General features: G+C 43.6%; 1 protein-coding gene across 3 annotated transcripts in view; it reads left to right on the forward strand.

Moving 5' to 3' along the window:
* Positions 1-27,846, forward strand: part of MYH15 (myosin heavy chain 15) — a 70,156-nt gene that overhangs the window by 4,815 nt on the left and 37,495 nt on the right. Inside the window, exons 3-17 of one of the 3 annotated variants that reach the window (XM_019528610.1) lie at positions 1,503-1,606; positions 2,225-2,368; positions 3,563-3,719; positions 7,036-7,063; positions 8,002-8,095; positions 9,642-9,659; positions 10,459-10,551; positions 11,379-11,442; positions 11,539-11,637; positions 17,586-17,689; positions 18,027-18,165; positions 18,801-18,919; positions 21,353-21,502; positions 24,739-24,909; positions 25,813-25,992. In XM_019528610.1, the coding sequence (XP_019384155.1) occupies positions 1,503-1,606; positions 2,225-2,368; positions 3,563-3,719; positions 7,036-7,063; positions 8,002-8,095; positions 9,642-9,659; positions 10,459-10,551; positions 11,379-11,442; positions 11,539-11,637; positions 17,586-17,689; positions 18,027-18,165; positions 18,801-18,919; positions 21,353-21,502; positions 24,739-24,909; positions 25,813-25,992 (1,664 nt within the window). Of the gene's footprint in view, positions 1-1,502; positions 1,607-2,224; positions 2,369-3,562; positions 3,720-7,035; positions 7,064-8,001; positions 8,096-9,641; positions 9,660-10,458; positions 10,552-11,378; positions 11,443-11,538; positions 11,638-17,016; positions 17,113-17,585; positions 17,690-18,026; positions 18,166-18,800; positions 18,920-21,352; positions 21,503-24,738; positions 24,910-25,812; positions 25,993-27,846 lie in introns of those variants that run through there. The other 2 variants (XM_019528612.1, XM_019528611.1) reach the window with 2 other exon arrangements.

The raw sequence follows: 27,846 nt of genomic DNA on the forward strand, positions 1-27,846 counted from the left end.
CCCATCTCCCCTGCACTCTCTACAGCAGCAAGCCCCCTACCCCACCAAATGAGCTGTTACAGCCAAGCCCAAGTAGCAGCTTAGCTCCAGCTTCAGCCATGAAGCACAGGCGTGAAGCTGGAGCTAAGCTGTCACTTGTGCCAGGCTAGTACCTGAATCCAAGATGAGGCTTTCCCCCTGCTATAATGATTGTGGGGGGGCAGGGAGACTTCATCCTGGATTTAAGTAAATACAGCATGTATAAGGACAGCCTCTTAGTTTGTAGACTTCACTTTAAGTTACTTGTTTGCATAACTTATTTTTCTTTAAACCCCTATTCATGGAGGACCTTCAGGTATGGTAAGAAACTTACATACACAATAGTGTACAGTGTTAACAAACAATGTGTAGTATTTTTATAGTAAAGAGTGAAAGGCATTCTCTGGACATCTTCTGCACTGTATTACGGGGTGGCCAACCTGCAGCTCTGGAGCCACTTGTGGTTCTTCAGAAGTTAATATGCGTCTCCTTGAATCTTTGCGCAAGCACACGGGGACCAGCTTCCATTTGGGAGAAGATGAGGGAAGCTGGTCCCCGTGTGCTTGCGCAAAGATTCAAGGAGACGCATATTAACTTCTGAAGAACCACATGTGGCTCCGGAGCCGCAGGTTGGCCACCCCTGTAATAGAGTGCCAGGAAATGTGGTTAAAATGTGGCTGGGAAGCTAAACAACCTGGGTTTTGTTCTTGGTTCTGATAGCGATTCACTTGTTGAATTCTGGTGATTCTCTTAACACCTCATCTTCTCCCTCTGTATATTGGTGATGAGACTACCTACCTTCTGCGAGTGTTGAGGCTTAATTATGGATTCTGAAATGGTCCCCTGATGAAGCCTGGCGAAGAGAAGGCTCAGGGGGGGACTTGGTGGCTGCCTATAAATATCTGAGGGGGCTGCATCAGGATGTGGGAGAACAGTTCTTCACCAGGGCTCCCTAAGGGATAACTAGGTCTAACAACCACAAACTTCTAGAAGGCCATTTCAGACTCAATATAAGGAAAAACTTCTTTACAGTCTGGTTGTCCAAGGTCTGGAACAGACTCCCCTCAGAGGTAGTGCAAGCACCTATTCTGGACTCATTCAAAAGACATATTTGGATGTTTATCTTGCTGGGATCATCTGATCCTTGCAGACTTCCTGCATCTGGCAGGGGGCTGGACTCGATCTCACGAGGTCCCTTCCAGCCCCTAATGTCTATGGACTCTATGAAAAGCTCCCTAAGAGTGTAAAGCAGTACTTCCAAAAGGGAAACATTAACACAATATGATGAAATTTTTTTACCCTTTAACTACACCCACAGCTCCAGTTCCTGTTGGTCAAAGTTAAGCAGTTGGATTGTGGTATAGACTAAGGGGTTTTGTACACTTGCAGTATAAAAGTAATCTTTATGCTATTACTTGCAAAGATTAATTAATTTCTTTCATTTGAATAAATACTATAAACTGTTTGTTTCTTTGATTCTATAGGGAAGAAGAAATGTTGGATTCCTGATGATAAGAAAGCATATGTTGAAGCTGAGATTAAAGAGTGCTTCGGTGGCAAAACCACAGTTGAGACTGTGGATGGACATGTATGAAACTTTAAATTTTGTTATTTGACTAGTGAGTTGAGCAATATTAATCCTCACCTAATGAGGGCTGAGGAGTAAGTTTCAGTAAATAGAAACTAGGTCAGTTTAAGAGCTCTTACTTCATTTATGCCATCCATAAAATACACTGTAAAAGACAAGCACTAGCAACCAGTTGTACTGTGAACATTAATGACACCTGAAAAAATAACCAAAGGAAAGAGAAATATAGAGGCAAGTCTAAAAAAAAATTAAACCAAAGCATGATAGTAAAGATAAATAGAACCAAACCAGTTAATAGCTTGTACTTCATTTTCTCTTTGATATCTATCAGCCAAAGTTTGCAGCCATCGGACCCTATTTCCAACCCTATAAAAAAAATGAAACTGTATTGTACTTAAAAATAGTTCCATGATCCTACAACTTCATTCTCCATCTGTTTATCACCTGTCTACCTTCCACTGTGCCTTTGCTTTATATTCATCTGACACCTATTACTTACAATAGGGAATGGTCTTAGACCAGGTGGATTTACTGGGACATATATCACAACGTAGGATATGTGCAGAAACAGAGAGCTATGCTGGCTGCCAGGAGTGTCATACATCTCTTTTTTTGCAGACCATCACTTTAAAAGATGACGATGTGCAGGCCATGAACCCCCCCAAGTTTGACATGATTGAGGACATGGCAATGCTGACCCACCTTAATGAGGCATCTGTGCTGTACAATCTGAGAAGACGCTACAGCAACTGGATGATTTATGTAAGAATCACTGTTAAAACCAATATATTTTGAAGTAGAGCCCTCAAAGGTTACAATGCTAACCACTTGTTCCCAAACTGAAACAGCCTAAAATAGCGGGTTCCAGTTACATTTTCAGAGAAAAAAAAATGTTTGAAGTCAATTTGTATCTGGAAAACAAGCTAACGAAAAATCCTGAACAAATAGAGACAATGTTTTTTATCGTCTCGGAAGCTGCAAGTGAGGGAAAAGAAGACCAGGGAAGCTGAAGTGCTGGTTCATGTTATGCCACTCTCCAAGCTAATCAATGGCCTTCCAAACCAGCAGGATTTGCTGGTTTTTTACATGTCAGTGGCTCAAAATTTAAAGTATATGTATAACTTTTATTGCATGGAACTTTACATTTTTAGCGCAGCCATTTTGTTTCCTTTCTTTCCTATTCCTCATTTTCACTCTAAATTCTTTCCTGGTTCTCTAGCTTTCTGAAAGTAACACAGTTTCTGTCAGCATCAGGATGAGCTTCAATAGCAACTAACTTCATAAGCCTAAATTTGGCCTGCAGCTTGGCAGTAACATGTTTGACTGAAATCCACGGGTGTGTGGGTTTTCTGACAAAGGAGGAATAACCCACTTTCCCCCTTCTAAATTAAGATAAAATGTTCCTGTACCAGGTCTTTGTATAGCAATATGCTTTCTACATATGTCTCATGGTATGCATGTGTGCATACCTCTCTCAAACTACAGTTTTGGCTTGCAAGTAGTTGATATAATCGAGAAAACATTGTTCTCAGCGCACTACAGTGATTCCACCACAGCTATCAACTTGCAGAATTTTTTTTTCTACCAGAAAGGTATTAGCCTTTTTTACCCAACTACATGACCTCATTATAATTGAACGTGTCTGTTTAGGCTCCTTAGGGCAGAATCTGGTCCCTCTGTTCATTAGCTTGTCATCTTAAAAACCAGGATCATTCTAACCTTCCTTTGTAAATCCCTTTAATATCTGTGAATAAAGGGAAATGACATTCAATGGGCTTGGGCCTTACAATGCTGAGCAGAAAAATGCCTAAATCCCTTTAAAAATGTGAAGCAATGTATAAAAGCTGGGTACTGATTCAGAAAATACTGAAACCTGATTGATTTTTTTTTTCCTTATAAAATCTCGATCCCCTTTCTTTCTCCTCTCTTTACTCTTGGTTTTGGGTTCTTTTTTAGACCTATTCAGGTTTATTCTGTGTGACTATAAATCCCTACAAATGGCTTCCAGTCTACAAGGCAGAGGTGGTGGGAGCATACAAGGGAAAGAGACGCTCTGAAGCCCCTCCTCACATCTTCTCCATTGCAGATAATGCGTACAATGACATGTTGCGCAGTAAGTAGCAGCATGTGCTTTTAAAACTGGATTTCATCCTATTTGCCTATGTGGCTTATACTGACTTGTGAAGGGACAGAATTTTATCACCTGTTAATCAGAAATGCTATTAGTATTTAGCTATACAAAAAAGACTAAACTATAGAAGAGGAGCCTAGGAATTTGCCTCCCTGGATTCTCCTCATGTCCTGCCAGTACTGTGTGATTTTGGACAGGTATACCACTTACTCTTTGTGCATCACTTTGTCTGGGAAATAAGGCTAATACCTTTCTATCCAGCAATTGTGAAGGATAATCTGTCCTAGTTTGTACTACAAATGGTATGGCACCCCAGAAAGTCCATGAGCATTTGCTCAACCTTAAGAATAAAATGGCTTTCTGTATGCATACCCTCTTTTTGTGTTCAGTTTTCCTCAGTATGTGTATGATCAAGTTATGCAAATATTCATGAAAAGCAGATTGTTAAAGGCACTTACTCAAACATTTGCACAAAAGTGTCAGATTTATCTGAGATGGGATGTTTCTTGTCTCATCAAGAAGAGACTGTTCAAAAACCCTTTGCTGGAACCTTAACCCAAAGGCAATCAAACAAGGCAAACAAGGCTCTGGCAATCTCTTCTGCAACAAGGAGTACTCATATCCATGCAATTATTTGTTGTGAGTGAGGAAGATCAAATTAAATGGAAATTCTGCACTTAGTCCTATAATACAATAGCCTTGGTTTTACCCTATTCCCTACCCTCTTGGAGTGAGTTGGACAAGTGTGACATAGCCCAAAAAAGGAATGAGTTTGCTGTTTTCTAAAATTATCTGATCCTGTTTAAAGCTCCTTGTCAGAGAGAGAGATACAAAGCCCCAGATGGCTTGTTCAAGTTTTCTGATAAGAAGAGTGTGCTTGTTCATTCACGGAATAGAAAGCAAATGCCTTCAAGGGCAATAAAACTGGCTCAATCTGGTCTGAACTTTTTCTACTTTGGCTCTACTCCCTAATGATGAAAATTCCTAAATAATACTCTGTGCTAGTATAAAAAGAGGGATCTATCTCTACATATGACCCCTGGAACTCTGAAAATCTGCTGCTGCAGAAAATGAGGACTGGGGAAAACAAATAGACATAATGGATGGAGGGGCGTTGAGATAAAAAATGTGACAAAACTTTGTGGAGGGAGTGTAAAATGAAACTCTTTAATTTTGTAACTTCCAAATTCTCAGGAAGAAAAAACCCTCACAAGACCATTATGTGAGCTTAGCTTAGGCATTTCTTCGTGCCAAAAAATCAGTTGCTCCCAGTCAAGGCACAAAAAGGGGGAAATAGGGATTAAAATGGAAGTCCAGATTCAACCTCCACTCTGGAGTCATGACCACCTAATAATATTAGACTGAGTATCTGAATTTGCTCTAATGCAACCTGTCTAAAATCCTCCAATCAAAGCTCAGATTGGGCCTCTGATATTTCTGCAGCTGTGGGAATGCTAGCTCATTTTCTAACAGTGGTTAGTTCAAGAGGATTTTACCCAAATCCAGGGGAACTAAAACAGAATTAAACCTGGAGTCTGGGTAAGAAAATCCAAGTTTCTTTTGGGCTTGTTTTGTTTCTTTTTTCCCCTACATAAATGCCTATGCTGTATGCTCATTTATCTCTGTTAACTGTACTGTGTTTATTGCCATGTTATCTGAACACCCACTCATAAATAGAATGAATTTTGGGTTTTCTGGACACAGTCCCCATGGACTGCAATGTAAGTGAATGAAAAAAATCTCATTAGCAATCAGTAGTAGTAGATGTTTTATCTTTTAGTGCAGGGGTGGGCAATTATTTGGCCTAGAGGGCCACTTAAAGAGTTTTGGTGAACTGTTGAGGGCTGGGCTGTGGAGGTTGTTGACCTGACCATGGCCCACTGTCACAGCTATTTACACCACCTGGTGGTGGGGGGAGGGAGTAGGGCAGGGACTTGCCAATCGATCCTATCCAGCCCTGGGCCTTTTCCCACTGCACCCACCACCAGGATCACTGGACGGAGCAGGGGGGCAGACTAGGTATCCAGGTCAGCTGGATGATTGGGATGGGGCCACAGATGGGCAGGGAGTGGTGTCCAGGAGCAGGGCAGGCAGGCGGGGCTGGGGCCAGGGCCAGGATTGCAGGGAGGTGACAGCACAGGGCCAAGGCCTGGGACAGGGTAACGATCCACTCCCCACAACAAGCACCGGTTCTTTGGGGAGAGGCCAGCCCCTACCCGTGGAACCGGCGCCCGTTGCAGGGATGTACAGGAAGTGGATCACGGCTCGGCCCAGGCCTAGGCCACAAGGCAGATAGAATTGCTTGGTGGACTGCGGACCGCATTTTGCCCACCCTTGCTTTAGTGGCCAATGCAATTCATATTTCAGCAAATTTTGATTCTTTCCATTAGAGGGCAGTGGCGAAGCATGCAGGCATGCCAACTACTGTGAAGAAGTCTTATTACAGGTGTTAATGCAAAACAGCAATTATGGAAGCATCTGACTTGTAATGCATTTTTACTTGTTGGAAAGGAGTAACAATTGGAAGATGGTGGAAGAAGGCAGAGGACAGGGGGACAGTAACGTAAACATGGCTATAAACTGAAGTTAGCATATCAGCCAACTAAAGTGCAATTAAGCTCAAAATGGGGCCAAATTAAAATTAATTCTGAGTGTAAATCATTGATGTAAATGGAATTAAACTTAAGATGAATTTGGCCCAAAAGTCTCTCTCTCTCTCTCTCCTTTTTATTTTTTTTGGTCTATAATTAAACTTGACTTGCTAATGTATTGTAGTGGTTAAGTACGGTTATAATTATACTTCAAGTAGCAACAATATTAATATTAAGTACAATAAGGATGTAGAAAGGAGAGTAGACAATGTAGCTACACAGAGAAGAACAATTATAAAAGAGCAACTTATGAGCAAATGGCTGAGTAGGAGGAATTGTTTAGGTTGGTCCAGCAAGGCATGAACAGAAGGAGCAGATGGGCATGAGAAAATATATGTTTAGGAGGAGTAGGAGAAACACTTTGCTATTGCTGAGATCTTTCAGGTTATGGCATAGTTCCCAGAAGCAGTAGTTGAATGCACATCACTCGACAAAGCAGTGGAGAAGAAATTTAGTATAGGAAGGTAACTTGCACTGTCCCTGAGAGGCTGGAAAAGATGAGGGCTAATTGATCTTTCCATTGCTGTTTCCTGTTACTTTAAAATTCTTCATGTAACAACCCTGCAATACCAAGTAGTGTCTTGGACTTCTTACTGATATGAAGAGTTCATTTTATTGACCTACCTTTCTTCTTGTTTTTCCTTTAGATCGAGAGAATCAGTCTATGCTGATCACGTAAGTGTTGATCTTGTTGAATGGGTTGAGAACCCATCAGTGCAAAAATAATTTTTTCTGAAATGCAATGTCTGAGAATGGGAGGAAAGGGCATTTGGCTAACCCCTGAATGCTCATCATCTTCCAAGGGCATGACACCTTGAAACTGGATGTGTAGTGTGACTGAAAATGAATTCTTTCACATCTAGAACTCAACACAAGTGATCAGTGTTGCCATCTGATGGCAATACTATACCCAATGTGGATTGAATCACTAAGGACATAATAGATTATGGTCTAATCTCTAGCCAAGTAGTTGTGGTCCACTGAGAAGAGACATAAGATGCACTGAAAAAAGCATAGAAGTTTGTTTATATGTTTTCTTTTGATGTATCTGTTCTGTCAATATGGAGAGGACCACATTAAAAAGGCTATTTTCACCACCAAAAAATCTATTTAGGATTTTGCCTAAGCAGTCAGATCTGGGGTGGGGGGAGTAGCTGGGATAATCAAAGCAAGCCATGTGCCATGCTCTCCCCAACACAGGCAGGAGAGCATGTTGCCCTGGATTACGATGCATGGTTCTCAACTGCTCCGTGTCTGATACTGGTCTTTCTAGGTCTTATTCTCCCTACTGGCTATAAAATTAACTTAACCTCCTGTGTAAAGACTTTAGGTTTTTAATGAGACTTAATGTCCTTAGGGAGAAGGAGCAAATTTTGAAATTTTTAAATGAAGTATCTGAGCCCAAGCCAGTAAATAATTATTTACTGGTGGGGTGAACATTTAACCCTGTTCATCCACCTAATGATATATGGTTGCCCCTCAAAAGCCCAGGCAATAGTGGGAGGAAACAGTAAATAGTTAAGCAAAGCCTGTTAAGAATGAATGAGTAGAAGGTAAGCTGATTGCTTACAGACGTTCTCACAGTGTCACTATAATCATCCCTCTATTTGTAGTGGAGAATCTGGTGCCGGCAAGACTGTCAACACTAAACGTGTCATTCAGTACTTTGCCACAGTAGCAGCTATTGGTGAGCCTGGTAAAAAGAGTGTGAGTATGGAAGGAGCTGTTTCATTCTGATTCCAATATTATTTCACTGTATGAGACTACCCCCAAGTGTTTATAAGCTGCTGTTGGAATAACGGTTATTGAAAACACATGCAAAAGATACTGACATTTCAGTAGATACCATTTCTCTTTCTGAGTCAGCATGTGTCTAATGTTGGGGAACTGTGTTATGATGAACCTGTTGCATTTTCAGGGTGGAAAGCAAAGGTAGGGTTTTGTCTGCTTGTGGTTATTAAAGACTGAATGCCACTCTCTTTCAGGCATAATGTCCTAATTATGTTCTAGATTTGATCACACATGTGTTTTTATATTCCATGAGGGGAAAAAAAGGACTTTTTGTCAATATTTTTTTCAGGTTTTGGCAAAAAAAAAAGAGGTTTAAAAACGGAAAACTTTTTTTGTTGTTGTAAAAAGGGGAAAAATTGCCATCAAAATTACTGTTGTGATGCAAAGTTTGTTTTTGACCAAAAAAAAGAAACCCCAAAAACCTGAGAGAAAAATTTTAACCAGCTCTCCTAAGTTGCAATTTGAATTAGTTACATGCTGCCTTGAAGTTCCAGTTGAATACTGTGTTCACATTTCTTTGCTGTATAGTATTGCTGTCTGTTGTTAAACAACTGCTTCAGTTACCTCTAATCTGCTAATTTTGTGCCTGTAATTGATGATGTCACCAACATCATGTATTAAACTAGCATGTGTTCAGGCATATGTAGGTGCATAATTGTACAAACCCAGAGCCTAAAGATGGACATTTTGTCTCTTCAAAACATTGTAAAAAACCTACCTCCATTATTTCCATTATCCATAACTAAAGGATATAGCAATTCAAATCCAGCTGCTGTGGGATCCCGTTTTCTAACACTTGCTTGTTTTTGCTTGAATCTTTTCATCCTTGTCCTCTGATGTCATGTCTTCTCTGTGAATCCAGTTTGTCTTTAAGTCTGGTTGGAATACATGTGGGACACTTAGCTGAAAACTTGGATAAAAACCTGTGAGGGAAGAGAGGTTTGGCCCACACATTCCTATTTTCAGCTATGTAGTGGGTACAGTGTCATAGCAAGTGGGGGCTGGGGGGATAGACTGCCCCAGGTGCTGAAGCAAAGGGGCGCCAATAGGTGCTGCCCAGCCAGGGCAGGGTATAGGACGGAGCAGTAAGCGGCTTGTTTAGTGGGTGTGGGGATGGGTGGCTCCCACCGCTGCTTGTACTCCCGGGCAAGCGTGGGGGGATGTGCCCCCCAGATCTGTGCTCAGGGTGAGGGTGGGCTGCTGCTGCGGGCTTTGCTGTGGGCACCAAACTTAGGTGCTACAGCACTGAGTGGGGAAACCAGTTTCATTCTGGTAGAGGGGTAGATCTTGTCTCCAAAACTCTCTGAATCTGTATTCACGTGCTCTGGTTATTCTTAGGGCTTGCCTGGTTTGTTAGATCTCTGACTCTTGGGAGTCTTTCAGCCTTTCGTGACCTCCCTTCATATTAGTAATCATTCTGTCACCCTTTTTCTTTTTCCTTCTGTTGATCTTCGAATAATAGCCAGCCACCAGGACTGGGGTAAGTAGATGACTTCATTATTTTATTTTAAAATGTCAAGATAAGCATAAACTGAGTTCTGTCGCTGCAGGTTTGTGAATGTCAGTTCAGCATCGTTCCAGTCTGTGTTGTCCCATTGTAGAAATATTCCTCTGAGGCTATGCTATTCAGGATGTAGTCACTGACTAATTGAAATGGGAGCTTGGTGGTTAAATAGTTTAAATGAAAATCTTATACATTAGGAAGGTTGAGTCCTTTCAATCAGTTGTAATGATGGATCTCTTTTATTAGTGTTTCTCAGTTTTTTTATCTAGTCCCTCTATATGCACTGTTTTACATTGAGGTGCATGGCAGCACATCAGTAAAACTGCTGTGTTTGTTCTAATTTGTCATTAAGCACCTAGGACTGGAAGGGGCCTCGGAGGCCACTGTTTTCAATCCTTTGCATCCACAAGTGACCATGGTCCAAAAGGATCCACAGTAGCATCCATTAGTTCCTCTTGCATAACCCAGGCATAAAATACCCTTTAACAATAACCTTATCCCATACCATAAGTAAAGAGCAAGAAGGACAGTGTCACCAATGTTTTTAGGCATAAATTCTGCAAGACAAAACAATAGAAAGCAGTTAGGGTTCAGCCCTCTCCAGTGCTGAGTTGAGAGTCCAACTGCCGTCCTCCATCTACACCATGCAAACTACGGGTATGAGCAAAGTTACTTTGTCTGTCAGGCTTCAGACTGTAATTATATACATACAGTTTGCTTACTGTATTTCTCTTCTGCAAGTATATTAATAGTAATTGAATGCTTTGAATTAAAGGGAACCTTGGAAGATCAAATCATCCAAGCAAACCCAGCTTTAGAAGCCTTTGGGAATGCCAAAACGCTAAGAAATGACAACTCTTCACGTTTTGTAAGTCTGTATGCAATAATCACTTTTATAAAATACCCCTCACTTTCCTCCATGGAAAGCTTTAGATTGCTGATAACTGACATACAACTAACAGGATCTAATCAGGAAAAAAGGCTCTCCCAAAATCAATACCAACACTGAGCAGCTTAATTTAAAAGAGAAGTGTGTGTATGCTATATAAAACGCACACACTTATCAGCCTTTACCATCCAGAAACAGAAAGTGATTAAAACAGGGAATACACCAAATGAAGTCTAAATAATTTGGGTAAAATTTTAATCAGATGTTGAGCCCTGTTGTCTCAGTGGACATGTGTGCAAATTTCAAGGGCAAAGTAGCATGAAAACAGCAACACTGCTCTGATAACCCACTAGGGAAAAAGGCAGAGTGTATGAAGGCCCAGAATGAGGGTAAGAATCCAGAGCAGAAATAGAAAAAGAGACCTGTCATGAAACAGAGACAGAGTCTCATTACTCTGACTGAATGACAAAGCAAGGGGTATAGTATAAAGCTGCAACCAACAGCTGAAGTCTGTCTAGCATGCTGTTTGCACCTGGCTGCATCTTTGTGTGTGAAATGAATATGAGTATACCATTTTCCTCACAGGAATGTTTTGAGGATTACAGAAGTATATCTAAGTTTAGGCATTGAAAAACATTAAGCACAATATTTAGTAAAATCTAATACATCCCAACATATTGCATAATACTAAATATCCTTTAGAAATGATCTTCTCCCGACACCAAGTGCCAAGTGTAGGCATTGTATCTTGTGTATCCTTTTACAGTTTATTTGCACTAATTAGATTTTTTTTGGGCACAAATTAGGGTAAATTTATCAGAATCCATTTTGGAACCACAGGCAAGCTGTCATCTGCTGATATTGAAATATGTAAGCAGCAAATTTTCCTTTTGTTCTAGAAAAACAAATTCTTTTCCAAAACTTTGGAGAGAAGTTTTCTTACTGAATTTTTCATTATTTAACTAGATTTACTTGAGAAATCCCGAGTGATTTTCCAGCAGCCAGGTGAAAGATGTTATCACATTTTCTACCAAATCCTATCAGGAAAGAAAGAAGAACTCCAAGGTAAGAATAAGAGACTGGCTCATGGATGCTATGAGTAAATCTCTGAGGGAAAAACTGGCTGTTATGTTCAAAAAGGTTCTTCTGGTCCCATTTGCCAAATAAATTGAGATTAAGCCTCTTAACATGAAATGCCACTAACCAGTATGGCTTCTAAGATGAGATTTTTTTGATAGCTGTGACAAGGAGGACCAGTTTTCTTCCTGATGTGCAGGCCTGAATTGCCTGCCACTGTTAGGCATAACAACTGATGTTATGCATTAGTATAGGCAAGTGGAGACTGAAGAGGGATTTTAAAATATTTTACACAATATATGACAAAGAATAATATATTGCATTTCTCTTGCCAAGTTCTCAAAGCATGTGTCAAACATGAAGCCTCAAAGCACTCCTCTGGCATTATAGCCCTATTTTACACATGGGGAAGATGAGGCAAAGAGAAGGGGAGAAGACTTCCACAATATATATGGCAAATCCAACCCAGGTTCCTTACCCTTTCCAGAATACTAGCATGTGTATAATGCTTGGGTTGAATGATAGCATATACAAAGCCAGGTGGAAGATAATTACGTTCATAGCTGGTAGGGTCGGAAGGGACCTGAGCAGATCATCAAGTCCAACCCCATGCCATGGGCAGGAAAGAGTACTGGGGTCAAACGACCCCAGCTAGGTGATTATCTAGCCTCATTTTGAAGACCCCCAGAGTAGGAGCCAGCACCACTTCCCTTGGAAGTTGGTTCCAGATCCTAGCTGCTCTGACCGTGAAGTAGCGCCTCCTGATATTTAACCTAAATCTACCCTCTGCCAGCTTGTGACCATTATTCCTGGTCACTCCTGGCGGTGCTCGGGGGAACAGGGACTCCCCCAATGCCTGCTGGTCCCCCCTGACTAGTTTATAACAGGCCACTAGATCCCCCCTCAGCCTTCTCTTATGGAGGCTGAACAGGTTCAGATCCTGTAGCCTCTCCTCGTAGGGCCTGCCCTGCTGCCCCCTGATCATGCGAGTGGCCCTCCTCTGGACTCTCTCAATGCTGGCCACATCCCTCCTGAAGTGCGGCACCCAGAACTGGACGCAGTACTCCAGCTGCGGCCTGATGGGTGTCACATAGAGGGGGAGGATCACCTCCTTGGATCTGCTCGTGATGTGACTGCGTCCCCACACCATCAGCCCATGTTCATTTTGGAATCAATAATGACACCAAGATCCTTTTCTGCCTCTGTGTTGATAAGAAGGACGTTCCCCAGCCTGTAGGTATGCTGCTGGTTCTTCCTCCCCAGGTGCAGCACCTTGCACTTGTCTGTATTGAAACCCATCCTGTTCTCATTCGCCCAGCCCTGTAACCTGTCCAGATCTAATTGTAGCCTGTCCCTCTCCTCCAGCGTGCCACTTCTCCCCACATCTTAGTGTCATCTGTGAATTTGAACAAGGTCGTTTTCACCCCCTCGTCCAAATCACCTATGAAGATATTGAACAGTGTGGGCCTGAGGACCAAGCCCTGGGGGACCCTACTGCCCACATCCCTCCAGGTCGAAAAAGACCCGTCCACCACCACTCTCTGGGTGCAGCACTCCAGCCAATTTGCAACCCATTTGACTGTGTAGGCATCAACGCCACAGTTGCCTAATTTCTTAATGAGAATGGGGTGAGAGACAATGTCGTAGGCCTTCCCAAAGTCCAGAAAGACTACATCCACCGCAACACCTGTGTCCAAGGATTTTGTTACCTGGTCGTAGAAGGCCACCAGGGTGGTTTGACAGGACCTGCCTCTAATGAACCCATGATGGTTGCCCCTAAGCATGATCCCCACTGCTGGTGCCTCGCAGATGTGCTCCTGGATAATTTTCTCAAAGAGCTTCCCCAGGACCGAGGTAAGACTAACGGGCCTGTAGTTTCCTGGGTCCTCCTTCCTCCCTTTTTTGAAGATGGAAACCACATTGGCCCTCTTCCAGTCCTCTGGCACCACACCAGAGCATCACGAGTGCTCGTAAAGCCGTGCCAGGGGTCCCCCAATGACCTCTGCCAATTCCCTCAGCACTCTGGGGTGGAGATCGTCAGGACCAGCTGATTTGAACATGTCTAGTACCCCCAGAAATTCCCTGACTAGGTTCTCACTGACTCTGGGCCTGCCAGCGCCTCCCCAGGGTCTGTTGGGGACCCCGGTGGGGGAGATGCCCTGGTCCCTGCTCAAAAAAATGGAGGCAAAGAAATTGTTAAAGAGGATAGCTTTGCCATCTAGTGTAACCACCAGATTTCTTAGTGTGTCCTGCAGGGGCCCTATGTTACACGGTACCTTCTTTTTACCCCCTATGTATTTAAAAAAGGACTTCTTGTTATCCTTGATCCAGGTCGCTAGTCCCAGTTCCATCTCCACCTTGGCCTTCCTGACAGCCCCTCTACAGTCTTGAGCAATGGAGGTATAATCCTCTTTGGTGATGGCCCCTCCCTTCCATTAGGTGTACACCTCCTTTTTAGCTTTGAGACATTCCTGGATGCTTTTGGTGAGCCATGGGGGCTTTTGAGCACACTTGCCGCCTTTGTTCCGTGTTGGGATTGTCACCCTTTGGGCTTGGAGGATCGTCTCTTTAAGGAACAACCATTCTTCTTGGACTCCCAACTCCCCTCCCCGACTAGTCTCCTTACCTCATTGAAATCCGCCCTCCTGAAGTCTAGTGCTGTTGCCTTGCTGCAGGCCTGTGACACCCTGCGCTGGATGGTAGGGAGAGGTTCATTGAAATTCCATCTTGGTTGGTATTCAAGAAGTCCCCTAGAACAGTTGGGGGCAAACTTTTAGCGGGCGCATCACACACACCTTAAACACCTCCTCTCTCCCTCCTCCTAAGCGCCACTCCAATGCCTTTCCCTTGCCCAATCTGCTGCACTTCCTTCTGCTCTCTGCCCTATCTGCCAGTTTGTTACCTGCCACACGTAAAAGCTACCCATGCCACTTGTGGCATTTATACTACAGGTTGGCCCCCCTGCCCTAGAAATATGTTGGAAAATGAATGGAACTTCTCAGTGTTTCTAAGAACTTTTTCAAAGTCATCACTACTGTTCTTCTAAAGTAATGTGGCTCACTGGGCTTGCTGACTTCAATAACATGCACTGTAAGAAACATTCATGTAGTATACTGAAGAGTCACTTATCCCCATATTGAACTGCTGCTATGTAATAGAAATCATAATCTGTTTTGAAGTCTCATTATCCTGACAGTGAGTGGTCAAACTACTAAACCCTTAACCCTCTTAGCTTTTCTGTGCCCTAATTAAGGAAGATTAGGGGAAAGGTTCCAAGGAAGAGCTTTGCTAATGAGTTCTAAGCATGAATCCTCATGCTGAGAAAATGTACTGCTTGTCAAGAACAGCGTATCTTTTACTTTCCACATCAGAGTTAGCGCCAATGGGCTGCAGGAGTCTTGCCAGTGGTTGAAATTAGTAGTGACTATTTCTGGCTGCTGAGGGAGGGGAAAGACTCAATGAAAGCTACATCAGGGGAGTACATCAGGGGCTTGGTGAGCAACTGTTCAGCAATGTGTCCTTGGGGAAAACCAGGAGTAGTGGCCACAAACTCCTAGCAGACTGATTCAGGCTCAACACTAGGAAAAACTCTTTCACAGCTAGGGTGTCCAGACTGTGGAATAAGCACCCTCCAGAGGTGGTGCAATCATCTACCCTGGAAATCTTCAAGGAGACTGGATGGTCACCTTGCTGGGGTCAGCTGACCCCACCTGTCTTTCCTGCCAGGTGCAGGAGGCTGGACCCGATGATTTACCAAGGTCCCTTCCAGCCCCTTACAATCTATGAAAGATCTAAGTGGTCTGTTACTTAGAGATGTAATCCACCAAGGAGGGGTGAAACTTCCCATTTTGCCTCAAAGAATGGGAATTCCACTGATGTTTGCAAACAGGAGCTTTTCTAACATGGCTTTAGTTGCTGTTTTTTAGTTGCTGCTGTTTGCTGTGTAAGAGAAGAAAGCAGTAGAACAGGAGAATCAAGAGCTGAGTGACTCCATTGTTGGCAGGGTCAAATGCCAAGGTCAACAACAGTTCATGGTTGCTTGGGTTACGCTGCCCTAGGCATGCCAGTGCTTTCACAAACTGCAAACTGAATAAACCCAGCTGGGCCCCAAGGCAGATCAGTTTCCTGTTGTACTTACTGGAACTGGGCTGATGTCCAGGCAGGACTTTAAAAAAAAATTCTTCTTAGAGAACAGTTCAGCCCTCATTGAAATAAGTAAGGTTCACTTCATGCCTGGGTGCATCTTAGAAAAAAAGCTCTGATCTGATGCTGCTCCTACCGAACTCCTGCTGCCTTCTTAGTGCTCTACTGCATTCTCCAATGTCTGCTGGTCCCTCTGCCACTTTTTCTGGCAACCTGCTGATCCTCCTTCCCCACCCCACCACTTGTTGTTTACTACTGGTGGGCTGGATCAGATCTCTTTGAGGGTTGGACCTGGTCCATGGGCTGTAACCCCAGCTCAAATTCATTATTTTTTGAGCACCTCTCACAAACATTTAAACACACAACACCCTCACCTAGTCCTCTGCCTTAACTGTTGTCAGTTATACATTGGATTATACCAAGGTTTTTTGCTCTGCTGAACACGCCTGGGTTCTTTTATCCCTACAACTTGCTCTGCAGTAGGCATGTATTAGAGAAAAATGTAGATACACATGATTCAATCATCTCAGCATCTTTGATAGACCACATATGATAGACCAAATATATGTCCACATTCTGGCATGTTCACGCCCAGTTGCTCTCTCCAAATCTTGGTTTATTTTAAAAGGGAAATACGGTAGTCTCGAGTGAGACACTAGGTTCCTGATTTCAGCTCCTGGGCATGCTGAGGTTTTGGGTGCCTACAGAAGTTTGAAGGTTGTGCTCTAACTCATGAGCACCATGAGTTAGAGCCTTCCTTGACCCAAAAGGGAAAATTGCTCCAGAGGAACATCTCCAGGCTTGCATAATAGGTATGTGCAAAGGGTTTTTAGAAACTTCTAATGAAAAGGGTCTACTATTATTCTCTGTCATTCTCTAATTACACTTCTGTCTCATAGCAGGAGTCATTGGGCCTATTTGGTAAAAGGTTTTTAGTGCTGCAGTATGCACACAGGTAAAATCTAAAGAAGTAAGACATAGTAGCTTAAACCGAAGCCAGTTGTTCTCAGACTTTTAGGCCTAGTATACATGACTTGTACAACATGTCTTCCTTCTCATGTTCACTACATTTACTTTAGTTAACCACATGCTATTTTCTTCCTTCTTGTCTAAAATATTTTTAGTCTATCTTATAGTGTCTGCTTTTCATTATGGAAGACAAAAAAGCAGGACATTGAACCTTATATTTGTCTAAGCATCTGATTAAAGCTGCCTCTGAGAGAGTCCCCACTGTTCATGTGAGGTGAGCAGAGCTTGGAACAAGGGAGAAGGAGTTTTATCTGGAGGCCACTATTAGTTCAGGACCCTTTTTGTGCCAAGGTCTGTACAAACATCCTGTAAATGACAGTCCCTGTCTAAATGTATTTGCAACATAAAAAAGATTTTTAAAAAAATATTAATAGAACAAGCAGGAAAGAAGAGAGCAAGTGGCAACAGAAATAATAAGGTATCTGGGCAAAATTTAGCTGTGTTTACCACTCATGATAGCCAGGCCTGGACTACAGAAATGATGGTTTTGTCTGGTGGAAATGGGGTTGGGAAGAGGGTACCTGTGGATTACTTGTATTCAGAAGATATAAACGGAGTGTGAATTGTGAATTCTTTACATGTCTTAGTACACTTTTTCTCCTTTCTTTCAAAACAAAAACATGAGAGGTGTGTGTGTGTGTGTGGGATCATATGTGCATATACATACTGAGAGAGGGACAGATATGTGACAATGGATCCCATCTTCTTGAATTAGTTCAGGCAATTCTGCAAGGCACTTTTTGATCATGGCAATTCTTTTGCAGATATGTTGCTGATATCTACCAATCCCTATGACTTCCACTTTTGTTCACAAGGTGTGGTTACTGTGGACAACTTGGATGATGGAGAAGAGCTAATGGCAACAGATGTAAGTCAGTCATTTGGTATTTGCTTGCCACATGAAATGTGCATGTGATGAGGAAGAATGCTGTCTGAGGGGGGTCCAAGTTTTACCATTGTGCTAAGGGGGAGCAGGAATGAAGCCAAACTACTAGTTGAAGCATCAAGATGAAGCATGAGGTTGGATCACCTTATTGTTTGGAATCTCCATAACCATAAGCACACAGTTCTGACTGGTTTTGATATGATGATTACAATTATATAATAATTTTAATATCATAATGTAGACAATATATATTTGTATATAATAACCCAATACAGGAGACATCTGTGTGTTGTTTTCTTTTTATTGTTTTTTCTCACAGCAAGCCATGGACATCCTGGGTTTTATTCCTGATGAAAAGTATGGTGCCTACAAAATGACAGGTGCAATCATGCACTTTGGAAACATGAAATTTAAGGAAAGACCCAGAGAGGAGCAGGCAGAGGCTGATGGCACGGAAAGTAAGGCTAATACCTAGCAATGTATCTTACCTTTAAAAGTGTGAGGTGTGCCATGCACTGTATATGGCTAAAATATATGTTCCTGCTGGTTCAAACTTGTGGAAGTGTTCTATTTTTCATTTCAGAGTGCCAGGATTATGTATTAGCTGTAAGAGAGGTGCTAGTTTAATAAAAGGTGTGACCAAATTGTCAGTCAGGTCAAGTACAACGTTATGTTCCTTTTCTCATGTTTTTAACTCTGAATTACAATCATCTGTAAAGCTGCATTGTTCTGGCTGTGAACATTGATCTTTCAGTCTTCAGTTCCTCTCATCTCCATACTTGGCCTCCCTTCAATGAACTGGAGCCTTTTCAACTGTGAAGGTTCCCAACTCAGCTGTGTGTCCTTCATGAAGAGCCTCTGGTGCTGCTTTCGTCTAAGGACTCTCACATTTTTAAAGGATGATTATTGAGATTGTTCAGATGTAGGTATAACACTGACTAGCATAACTTCTGGAAAGACTGGAGGCAAACCTAGAAACAGTTAAAAAGCCATTATCCAGTTTAGAAGCTGATAGGTCTAATGAGTGTTTCTGTGCATGCATGCTTTCCTGTCTCAATTAAACTTGATTTGGAATCTTGCTTCTCTTGATTAGATGCTGACAAAGTTGCTTACCTGATGGGTATTAACTCCTCTGACTTGGTTAAGGGCTTGCTGCACCCCCGAGTAAAAGTTGGAAATGAGTACGTCACCAAAGGTCAAAGTGTTGAACAGGTGAGAAGCAGCCTTCAGTGCACTTGTTCTTACAGGCCAGGTGCCTGCTCCACAAGTCCACAAATATCTACTGCACAATTCTAAACAAAGGTTACAAAAAAATCTTGCTCTAGCGTGGCTGTGCGTCAGTAGATCCTAATGTATCTTTTGTAAATTCCAAACTATTTCTTATTTAAAAGTTTTTCCTGGAAAACTTGGTTTACCTAAGTGGAGAGGGCTTACTGGGATATGTGGGAGTGGCCTCATCATCACGTATATTGGAAGCCGAGGTTTGTGGAAAATGTTTGTTGGCCCACAATCTGTCAAGGGGTTGGACAGTGCTAGGAAGCACTGCTACACTGTCCTTTTTCCACCAGATACTTCTCAACATGGTGGAAGCTCTTTCTCAGTTGAGCTCGTGTTTTACATACAATTCTGAATTGGATTTCCTTCTTAGCTAGCAATTCGCTGCTCTCGCATGTGCTGCCCTTCCTCCACCTCCACTGTTTTGGCATCTGGACCACAGAATGATAAATTAATAATGATAAATTAAGTAATATATTACAAATATTTATAGTGGGTAGTTATATCTCAGTGCCTGTGTTATGGAGAAATAAGGAAGGAAGAGACTTGACAGTAGCACCATTTCCTTGATGTAGTAACAACAATCATACAAGGAAAATGTGCAGAGTAAACCACTTAGATGACAGTTCCTATTTCTGAATGTGATTTACTTGCATAGGAGAACTGAGACAGATGACGAGGAGGAGGAGGAGGAGGATCTATCATTTATTATTTACCATTATATGATTTTAGCATCAAGGCTTTCCTAATTAGTCCCTATTAGTTTATCTAGTCAAGAAGTCATTGAGCAAGCACTGCTGCCTCTTTGTGGTAGGACCACAAATGATGCTGAGGAGGTTGTGATTTGTGATCTGTAATCAGAGCACCATTGCATCATGATTGTCAGAGGTTAAGTCTGGTGTTTCCTCTTTGTGATTTATTAGGACAAAGAAGAGGTATTGCTAGTACCATTTTGTGGTATTTTGATTGTCCCTTCTGTTCACATGAGTATCACAGTTGCAAGCTGAAGGTCTCTGTGGCTTCCTACAAAAAATGGGGAGCTAGTAGACTCAAAAATCACTGTTGGCCTTCTGACCCACTGAGCTTCTCCTCAGTAATGGAGAACCACTCCTATTCCCAGCCCCACAGTCAAGAGCCTCTCTGATATATGGGTACGTATTGCATGTACAGTAGGGCTGTGCAAAGTTTCAGTCCCAGATTTGGCCTGAATTGGTGGCCAAATCTCCGAATATGAATCAAATCAGAGGACGATTTAATCTCTCCAAATCAAATCAGATCCCTCTGAATTGATTCGGAGAGATTCGGAAAGATTCAATGATTCAGACATAGACACAGCTTTAAATTTTTTTTTACACACCTATAGGTAGCAGGCGGCTCATGAATGCTGTGATGGTGGGGCGCATGGAGTGTCCCATAGAAGTACGGGGGGCTCCCCAGCAGCAGATCCACAAGTGGATCGTAAGCACTTCTGATCCACTTCTGAGTCTGCTGGAGACCACGCAGGAACTGGTGCCTCCTGGGTCTGGGGAGGTACTGAGTGTCCCCCCCATGGCCAATCACTGAGCCAGGGAGGGGTGCAAGGCCCACCCCCACCACGCGCTCCCTGGAGGACATGGAAGTGGACTGGAAGTACATCTGGTCCACTTCTGGGTTTGCCGCCAAGCACTCACCCCCCCAACTCCCTTCACTCCTATGGGACACTCCATCCGCCCCAGCATCACAGCATTCACGAGCCACGCCTGGTACCTCGAGGTATCTAGAAAAACATTAAAACTGTGTCTATGGCCAAATTGCTGATTCTCCAAATCAGCATCGAATCTTCAGATTCAGCCAAATTGAATCAGGGACAGTGATCCGAATCAGCAAATCAAATCTCTGTCCCCGATTTGGGCCAAATCTCAATCCAAATTGAATAGGGCCTGCTTCACACCCCGCTAATGTACAGCCATTCATGAGATAGTTTCTGTCTCCAGACTCTAGCTGCAGTTGAACATTGTCAGATTTCACAAGCCTTCAAAATACTGTCCATTTGCGCCCAAGGAAGCCTTTTGGTGCTGAGATTTTGCCCAATAAATATATTGGAGTCAAGATAACTATAACTTTCAATATATGTTTTTATATACATTTAGCAAAATTCATAACTACAAGCACTGTAAGGAGAAAAAAGGTACAGCACAGTTCATAGGGGAAGCTTTCCTGAAGTTGTTAGATGTTCACCACAAAGCATTAGAATCACTATGAAACTTTCTTTGAGTTCTAAGCATGGGCTCAACAGATGAAATGCTCTTGAGAAGAACAACTTTGTGTGCTGTTGATGAATTACGTCCCTATTACTGTCTGGTACCCAAGTGTGTGAAACCTATCTTTCAGGTTGTGTATGCTGTTGGAGCTTTATCCAAGGCAATTTATGATCGAATGTTCAAGTGGCTAGTGTTACGCATTAACAAGACCTTGGACACTAAACTGCCAAGACAGTTCTTCATTGGAGTCTTGGACATCGCTGGATTTGAAATCTTTGATGTGAGTTTTGATTGATACTCTGTGGAAGGCTGTGAATGCTACTGAGCAATGTGTCTCGGTTTTTATGTTTCTTCTTAACAGGACAACTGGAAAGAGCAATGTGGCTAAAAGGCAAAGCAAGATGCTGGGTGGAGTGTGTGTGGAGTGTACTCAGCAATTTGCAGGAGTGGACATGCAATCTGTTGCTTGCATGGAGAATGTAAGTGATATTTTGGAAAGGGCTCTGGATCTCACCAGGAGCCAAGATAAGGCTCTGAAGGACTTCTGGATCTCATCAGCACTTGACTGGAAGAAGCCGCGTTTTTTGATGTCTAATGCCACAGATTACTCATCTTTGAGTGAAAATTCTTGTTATGGCTCCTGTTTTTGTAATGTCTTTTGTAAAATGGTACATGTAAGGAAAGTGTGTTAGTCAACAAGGCCTCTGCCCCAAATCACATTCTTGAGAGCTGGAAGGAAGCCTTTATAAAAAGGAAATAAAATATAGTCTAGTACATCTAGCAGATACACTGAAAGATTTCTCAGCTTGGGCTCTGCCCTCTGAGCCCTGCTGTACAGCCCAATGGTCTGCTCTCCTGCTTCATCTTTCTCGGGCATACATTCTTTCTAAAACAGGGGTGGGCGATTATTTGGGCCCACAGGACATGCAGGGAGTTTTGCTTGACTGTCATGGACCAAGTCAGCTCCTCCCCTCCCTGCCCAGGGCTCACCAAAACTCCCTATGTGGGATGGGGCTGTGGGAAGGCGGGGAACAATGTTTGGGAGCAGGATGGGAGAGTGAGGCTGGGATCATGGGGCAGGGTCATGGGGGGTGGGGGAGAGGAGGGAGACAACATGGGGCCAGGGCCAGGTCAGAGCCACCATTCACTGCCTGCACATCCGTGCAACAGTACCAGTTCCTCAGGCGGAGGCATGCAGGTAGTGGATTGCAGCTCTTCCCTGGCCCTGGCCCCACACTGTCACCACCCCAAGATCTCAGCCCCAGCCCCAGACAGAGCTTCCTACCCTCCCAGCTGAGCACCTTGCCTGCACAGCTCCCATCTGGTCTCCACAGAGACCCCAGGATCACAGGGCAGTAACACCACAGGGCTGGGGTGGAGCTGCAATCCACTCCCCATTCACCCCTGCCTGCAGAACTGGGGCTCTGCCCCGGCCCCAGACCTGGCCTTGCCTCTGCCCCTGCCCCTGCGCTGTCATTATCCAGTGACCTCAGGGTCTCCATGGAGACCAGTCAGGAGCTGCACTGATGTGATAAGTCGGGACAGCGACAGGGTGGGGGCCAGAGCTGGGGCAGAGCCACAATCTGCTCCCTACATGCCCCTGCCCATGGAACCTGCACCCATTGCAGGGGTGTCCAGGCAGTGGCCTGAGACTCTGCCCCGGGCCCTGGTTCCCACAGTGCCACCCTCCCAAGATCCTGGGGTCTCCCTGGTTCATCCTGTTCCTGAACAGCATTCCCTGTCTGCCTGCAGCCCCATCCCAGCTGCCCAACCATGCACCTTGCCTGTGTGGGTCCCACCCCCAGCAGGGCATGCAAGGTGGATGGGCTGGGGCACCTAGAAAGCAGGGCTGGATTCAGCAGCTGCAGCAGCCAGAAGGAGCCACTGCTGTTGGGGCTGCCAGGAAATGGATTCCAGCCACCATGCCACCCTAGCCCTGCTGTGCACCTGGGGGTGGCAGGACTGGCTGCACGTGCCACAACCCAGGCTGCCTGGGCCTCCTGCACCTGGGCTGGGCGGTATTGAGGGACCCACTGCAGACCCTCCCTCAGCAGGTCAGATTCAGCTCACAGGCTGTAGTGTGCCTACACCTGTGCTAAGTAAGACCTTTTCACTGAAGGAAGGGAGGGAGAAGCTAAACTGAGTTAATTCCTTGTTAATTCATGTGAATTTCTTCTACATGTGTAATTAATTCAAAGCAATAAACTCCAGAGCAGTTTGAGTCATAGTAAACTACTCCCGGGAGCTGCATCTGCATGTGTGCCCAGGACAGCAGCAATTTGAACCAGGGCAGAGTAGTTTATGCCAGGGCTAGGGCTACCCTGCTGTGCCCCAAGTCTGGGGGGTGGCATTGGGCAGCAGAGGGGTTGGCTGGAGCATGAGGGTGCTGAAAGTGTGGAGCTGTGAGTCTAGGCAGCAGACAGGAGTCTGGCCCCCTACTGGCTGGACTCACCGGGTCTAATTTACGCCTGTGGTCAGTGTCTACATGTGTGTTTAATCACAGTTAATTACTCCTCAGGGTACTCAAGGACCATGCTACCTTATGGCATTCTTAATTAATTTACTATGACCTAACAGCATCACATGTGTAGATGGTAATGCTTTACTCCACAGCTAAATAGTCTACCCTGCAGTAAAGCACACATTTAAGATGTGGCCACTGGGGACCAGATAACTGTCCTGAATCCTGGCACTTCTGGAAATTCCTTGATGTCCATTTTGGTGTTAATTTAGACTGGGAATGACAGTAGTTCCTTCTGTTTCTTCTGTGATGTTCTTATAAAACTCCTAATTTCATTGGCCTAGTTTCTGAATCCTTTGCCTGTGTAAAATAAGTGCTCTGACCCTTCATGCTATTTGCTGCTTTCTGATGAAAACAAAGGACTGATACAGTGTATTTGTGGCATTTTGGCAGCAATGCAGATGTTGAATGCATGTAGCAGTACAAGAAGTATGCTAATTGCCATGACATTTTGCTTTTGCTTTCCCCTGAAGCATCTGGCATTAACCCTTGCCAGAAAAAGAATATTCAGTTTGAATTCCAGTGCTATGATCAAATCTGGAAATTCTTGTTTTCCTCTGTACTGTAAGTTAGACAGCAGTCGGCTCACTAAAGAACATTCCACACTCCTTCTGCCTGCTCTTAGGAAGTTACTTGCTATATGTTTTTAGACCATGGTGGACACAATACAGCTCATCACAGGGGTGTGTGGGGAGTAGATTGTGGCTCTTCCCCAGCCCTGGCCATCGATCATTCTCCCAGATGCTGCTCCCTGACTGCCTGCCACACATCACAATCACTTGGCCAATGCGCAGAGCACAGCCACTTAAAGAGTTTTAGTGAGCTACTGTGGAGGGGAGGGGCTGCTGACCTGGCCCACAACAGCTTGCCAAAACTCCCTAAGTGGACCTTGGTACCAAATAATTGCCCACCCCTAAACCATTTATTTCTTGCCTATCTCCTTTCATCAACCTCTGCTCATTGTTAATTTGTTTTCTGTTTTTTCTTCCCCGTAGTATAACAGTTTTGAGCAACTTTGCATCAATTACACAAATGAAAAGCTACAACAATTTTTCAATCATCACATGTTTGTCTTGGAACAAGAAGAGTATAAAAAGGAAGGCATTGAATGGGTGTTCATTGATTTTGGCTTGGACCTTCAGGCTTGCATTGACCTAATTGAGAAGGTATGTACAGAAGCAGTAAGGCATGGTGCTCCCTTGGAGCAGTGCTGAATTATGACATGCTGAGACCCTAAACTATGTCCAGTTTAAGAGGCCCCATACAATAAAAATAATCCACAAAATCCATGAAAATAGATTCCCATTAAATTTTAAGATGAATTATTGTTATTTCTGTATAAATCTATTAACTCAATATGAATAATAACTGCGGAGTCACATATATGTATATTTTGTCATATTAGAACAAGACTGTCTTTTTTTTTTCTTATTTAGAGCCCCTCATATTGTGAGGTCCTAAGCTGTAGTTTAAGCCTAAATCCGGCACTGACCCTGCAGACCAAATAGAAAAATGATTCAGTAACCTCAGCAGCTGTGTTGCGGGGTGGGGGCTCAATGATTAATTGCCTATCTAGTCAACAACTTATGATCCTGGGTATTCCCCAAAACAACATAGTTATTCTTGCTCAGAGAAAAAACAATGGGCATGCTGGAGCATACTTGAGATCATGCTTAGATTCCAATGGAACACAGAGTCATTTGGCAATTGGCATCAGTAGATTTCTTCCACTGGCATCACAGGGAGCTTGATCCTATCCTGATAAACTAAGAAATAGGAGTCAGCCTAAGTAACTTGGAAAGTGAATACAGCAAAACCCGAAAGTCTTTATGATATACTACCAGAGGCCTGTATAAGTACTCAAAGGAAAAGGCTTCACACCAAGATGTTGAAAATTTGGCTGCCATGTTAACAGAATACACAGGAGTCACCTGCCCATAGGATGAACAATCCTGCAAGCATGGGATTCAATCAAGTCAAGCCTAAATATTGTGTAGCCTAATATAATCAGATAACCAAGAAACCTGTATTCTAAATGTTGTTCTACTATAATCTGTTTGGATCAACAGCCATTAGGAATCCTGTCTATCCTTGAAGAGGAGTGCATGTTCCCAAAGGCTACTGATATGACTTTCAAAGCCAAACTCTATGACAACCATCTTGGCAAGTCACCCAACTTCCAGAAACCCAGACCTGATAAGAAAAGGAAATATGAAGCTCACTTTGAACTTCTTCATTATGCTGGTGCAGTAAGTTTCCAACATCACGAGCTAGATGTTAGACCAGAATTCCTCCAAATGGGTGTGTTCCATAAGCATGGTGGGAGGGAAAAAATTATACTTAAAGGGAAAAGAAAGGGCCAGTCAGAAGTAAGGGCAGTACTAGTTTCTTTGTGCTTAAGTATTACAATGAATTAAAAATGCCAGCCAACTTCTGGCAAGCCTCTCTCCCTGAAAACCTAGGGAGTCATATTCATTAAAAAACAGAAATAATGGACCAGTGAAGAAGGACTAAAGTTGGCTTAGTAAGATTTGGTTTGTCCTGTACAATTGACTGAAGTTACTCACCTTCAGAAAGGTGACTGTTAAAAGAAAAATGCCACCTTCTTAGTTAACACGGTAATCCCCTGTGCAAATTCTGACTACAAAACAAAATGTTATTACTTTTTTTTTGCTTTTATTAGTATTGCAAAGACAACACTGCTGCAAGAATGCAATAGCTTGATTAATTCTCCCTTCTGCATATTTAACAAAGGCCTACCTGCAAAATCTGTCACTGGAGGCTGGTGATACACAAGCCCAAAGTAGTCCAGTTTCAGATTTAGAACTGAGTTTTCAGATTGGAGAAAAAAGGTAGGGGAAAATGCCTTTTGCTCAAATACGGCACTTTTACACGTGCTCTGGAGGTGGGCAGGGGAGATGCTTTAATTAGAGCAGGTCTGAGAGCCGTTCTAATTAAAGTGTCACAGTATCTCATGTATTGGTGTCCCTGCACTTCAAAATGCAGTGGCATGTTCAAAATGTTCAACACGCTTTAGATAAAGCACCCCTGCCATCATTTTGAAGTGCATGGACACTGATACATGAGACACGGGAGGCTGCTGGAGCACAGTAATTACCATGCTCCAGCAGACTCAATTAATCGAGTCTGTTCCAATGTGCTGTAATTACAGTGTGTTGGAGCAGTGTCCACCCTTGTGTATAGATAAATACTTAGGCCATGTGTAGATGAAAAGAGGGGCATGTGTGCACAACACTTTAAAGCGGGCTAAATGCTTTTGCACTGCTTTAATGACCTCAGTGGCGTATTGTGCATTAATTCCAGCCGCTGTTAGAAATTTGGCGGTGTAATGTGCCTCAAATGACTTTCATGCTATCTGGCCCCTGAAAGTGTTCTACAGCAATGTCATAACACTGGGGCATGGTTGCAGAGTGCTTTTAAATGGTCGGTCACATGACAAAGTAACCCTTGTTAAATCAGGTAATAAATGAAGGCTCTCTAAATTAGAGCACCTTGGAGAACTTGTATATAGTTCTCTGCAAGGTTTACCTGTCATATTCCTGGTCTGCCACAGGAAGGAGGCAGAGATTCTCTTCCCTGTGCAGCCAGGGAGGGAGGGAGAGGCCTTGAGGGTGTTCCCCCTCCCTGCCCTGGGACACTAGAGACATTTCCTGCTGGGGGGACCTGGCCGAGCCCCCAAACTCCTGATAGCTAACCAGCTGCACCCCTGCTCCCACCTGGCGATGCTATAGCTGACAAGCAGTGGCAGGTGGGCTGTAGGGTGGCATGTGATCCCCAAAGCCATGAGGGTTCAGCTTGGGTACTATTGCTAGAGTCTGAGGGGTTGCCAAACTGAGCCTATACAGCCTTGGGCCTCAAATCCCACCCCCAGCCAGCCTGCCACTTTTTGACAACACTGAGCTGGCCATTGACAAGCAGCAACAAGCAGGTGGGGTGCCTGCCCCAATACTACATGGGCCTAACCAGGCTACCCCTGCTGAGGTCCAAGGGACTGCCAGGATAGGCCCACATGGCCTTGGGGCACACATGCCACCCCCCAGCCTGTCCGCCACTTCTTGACAGTCACAGCACCCAGCCTGGCT

The sequence above is a fragment of the Crocodylus porosus genome, unplaced genomic scaffold (genome assembly GCF_001723895.1).
Source record: "Crocodylus porosus isolate Cpor-Errol unplaced genomic scaffold, CroPor_comp1, whole genome shotgun sequence".
Taxonomy (NCBI): Eukaryota; Metazoa; Chordata; order Crocodylia; family Crocodylidae; genus Crocodylus; species Crocodylus porosus.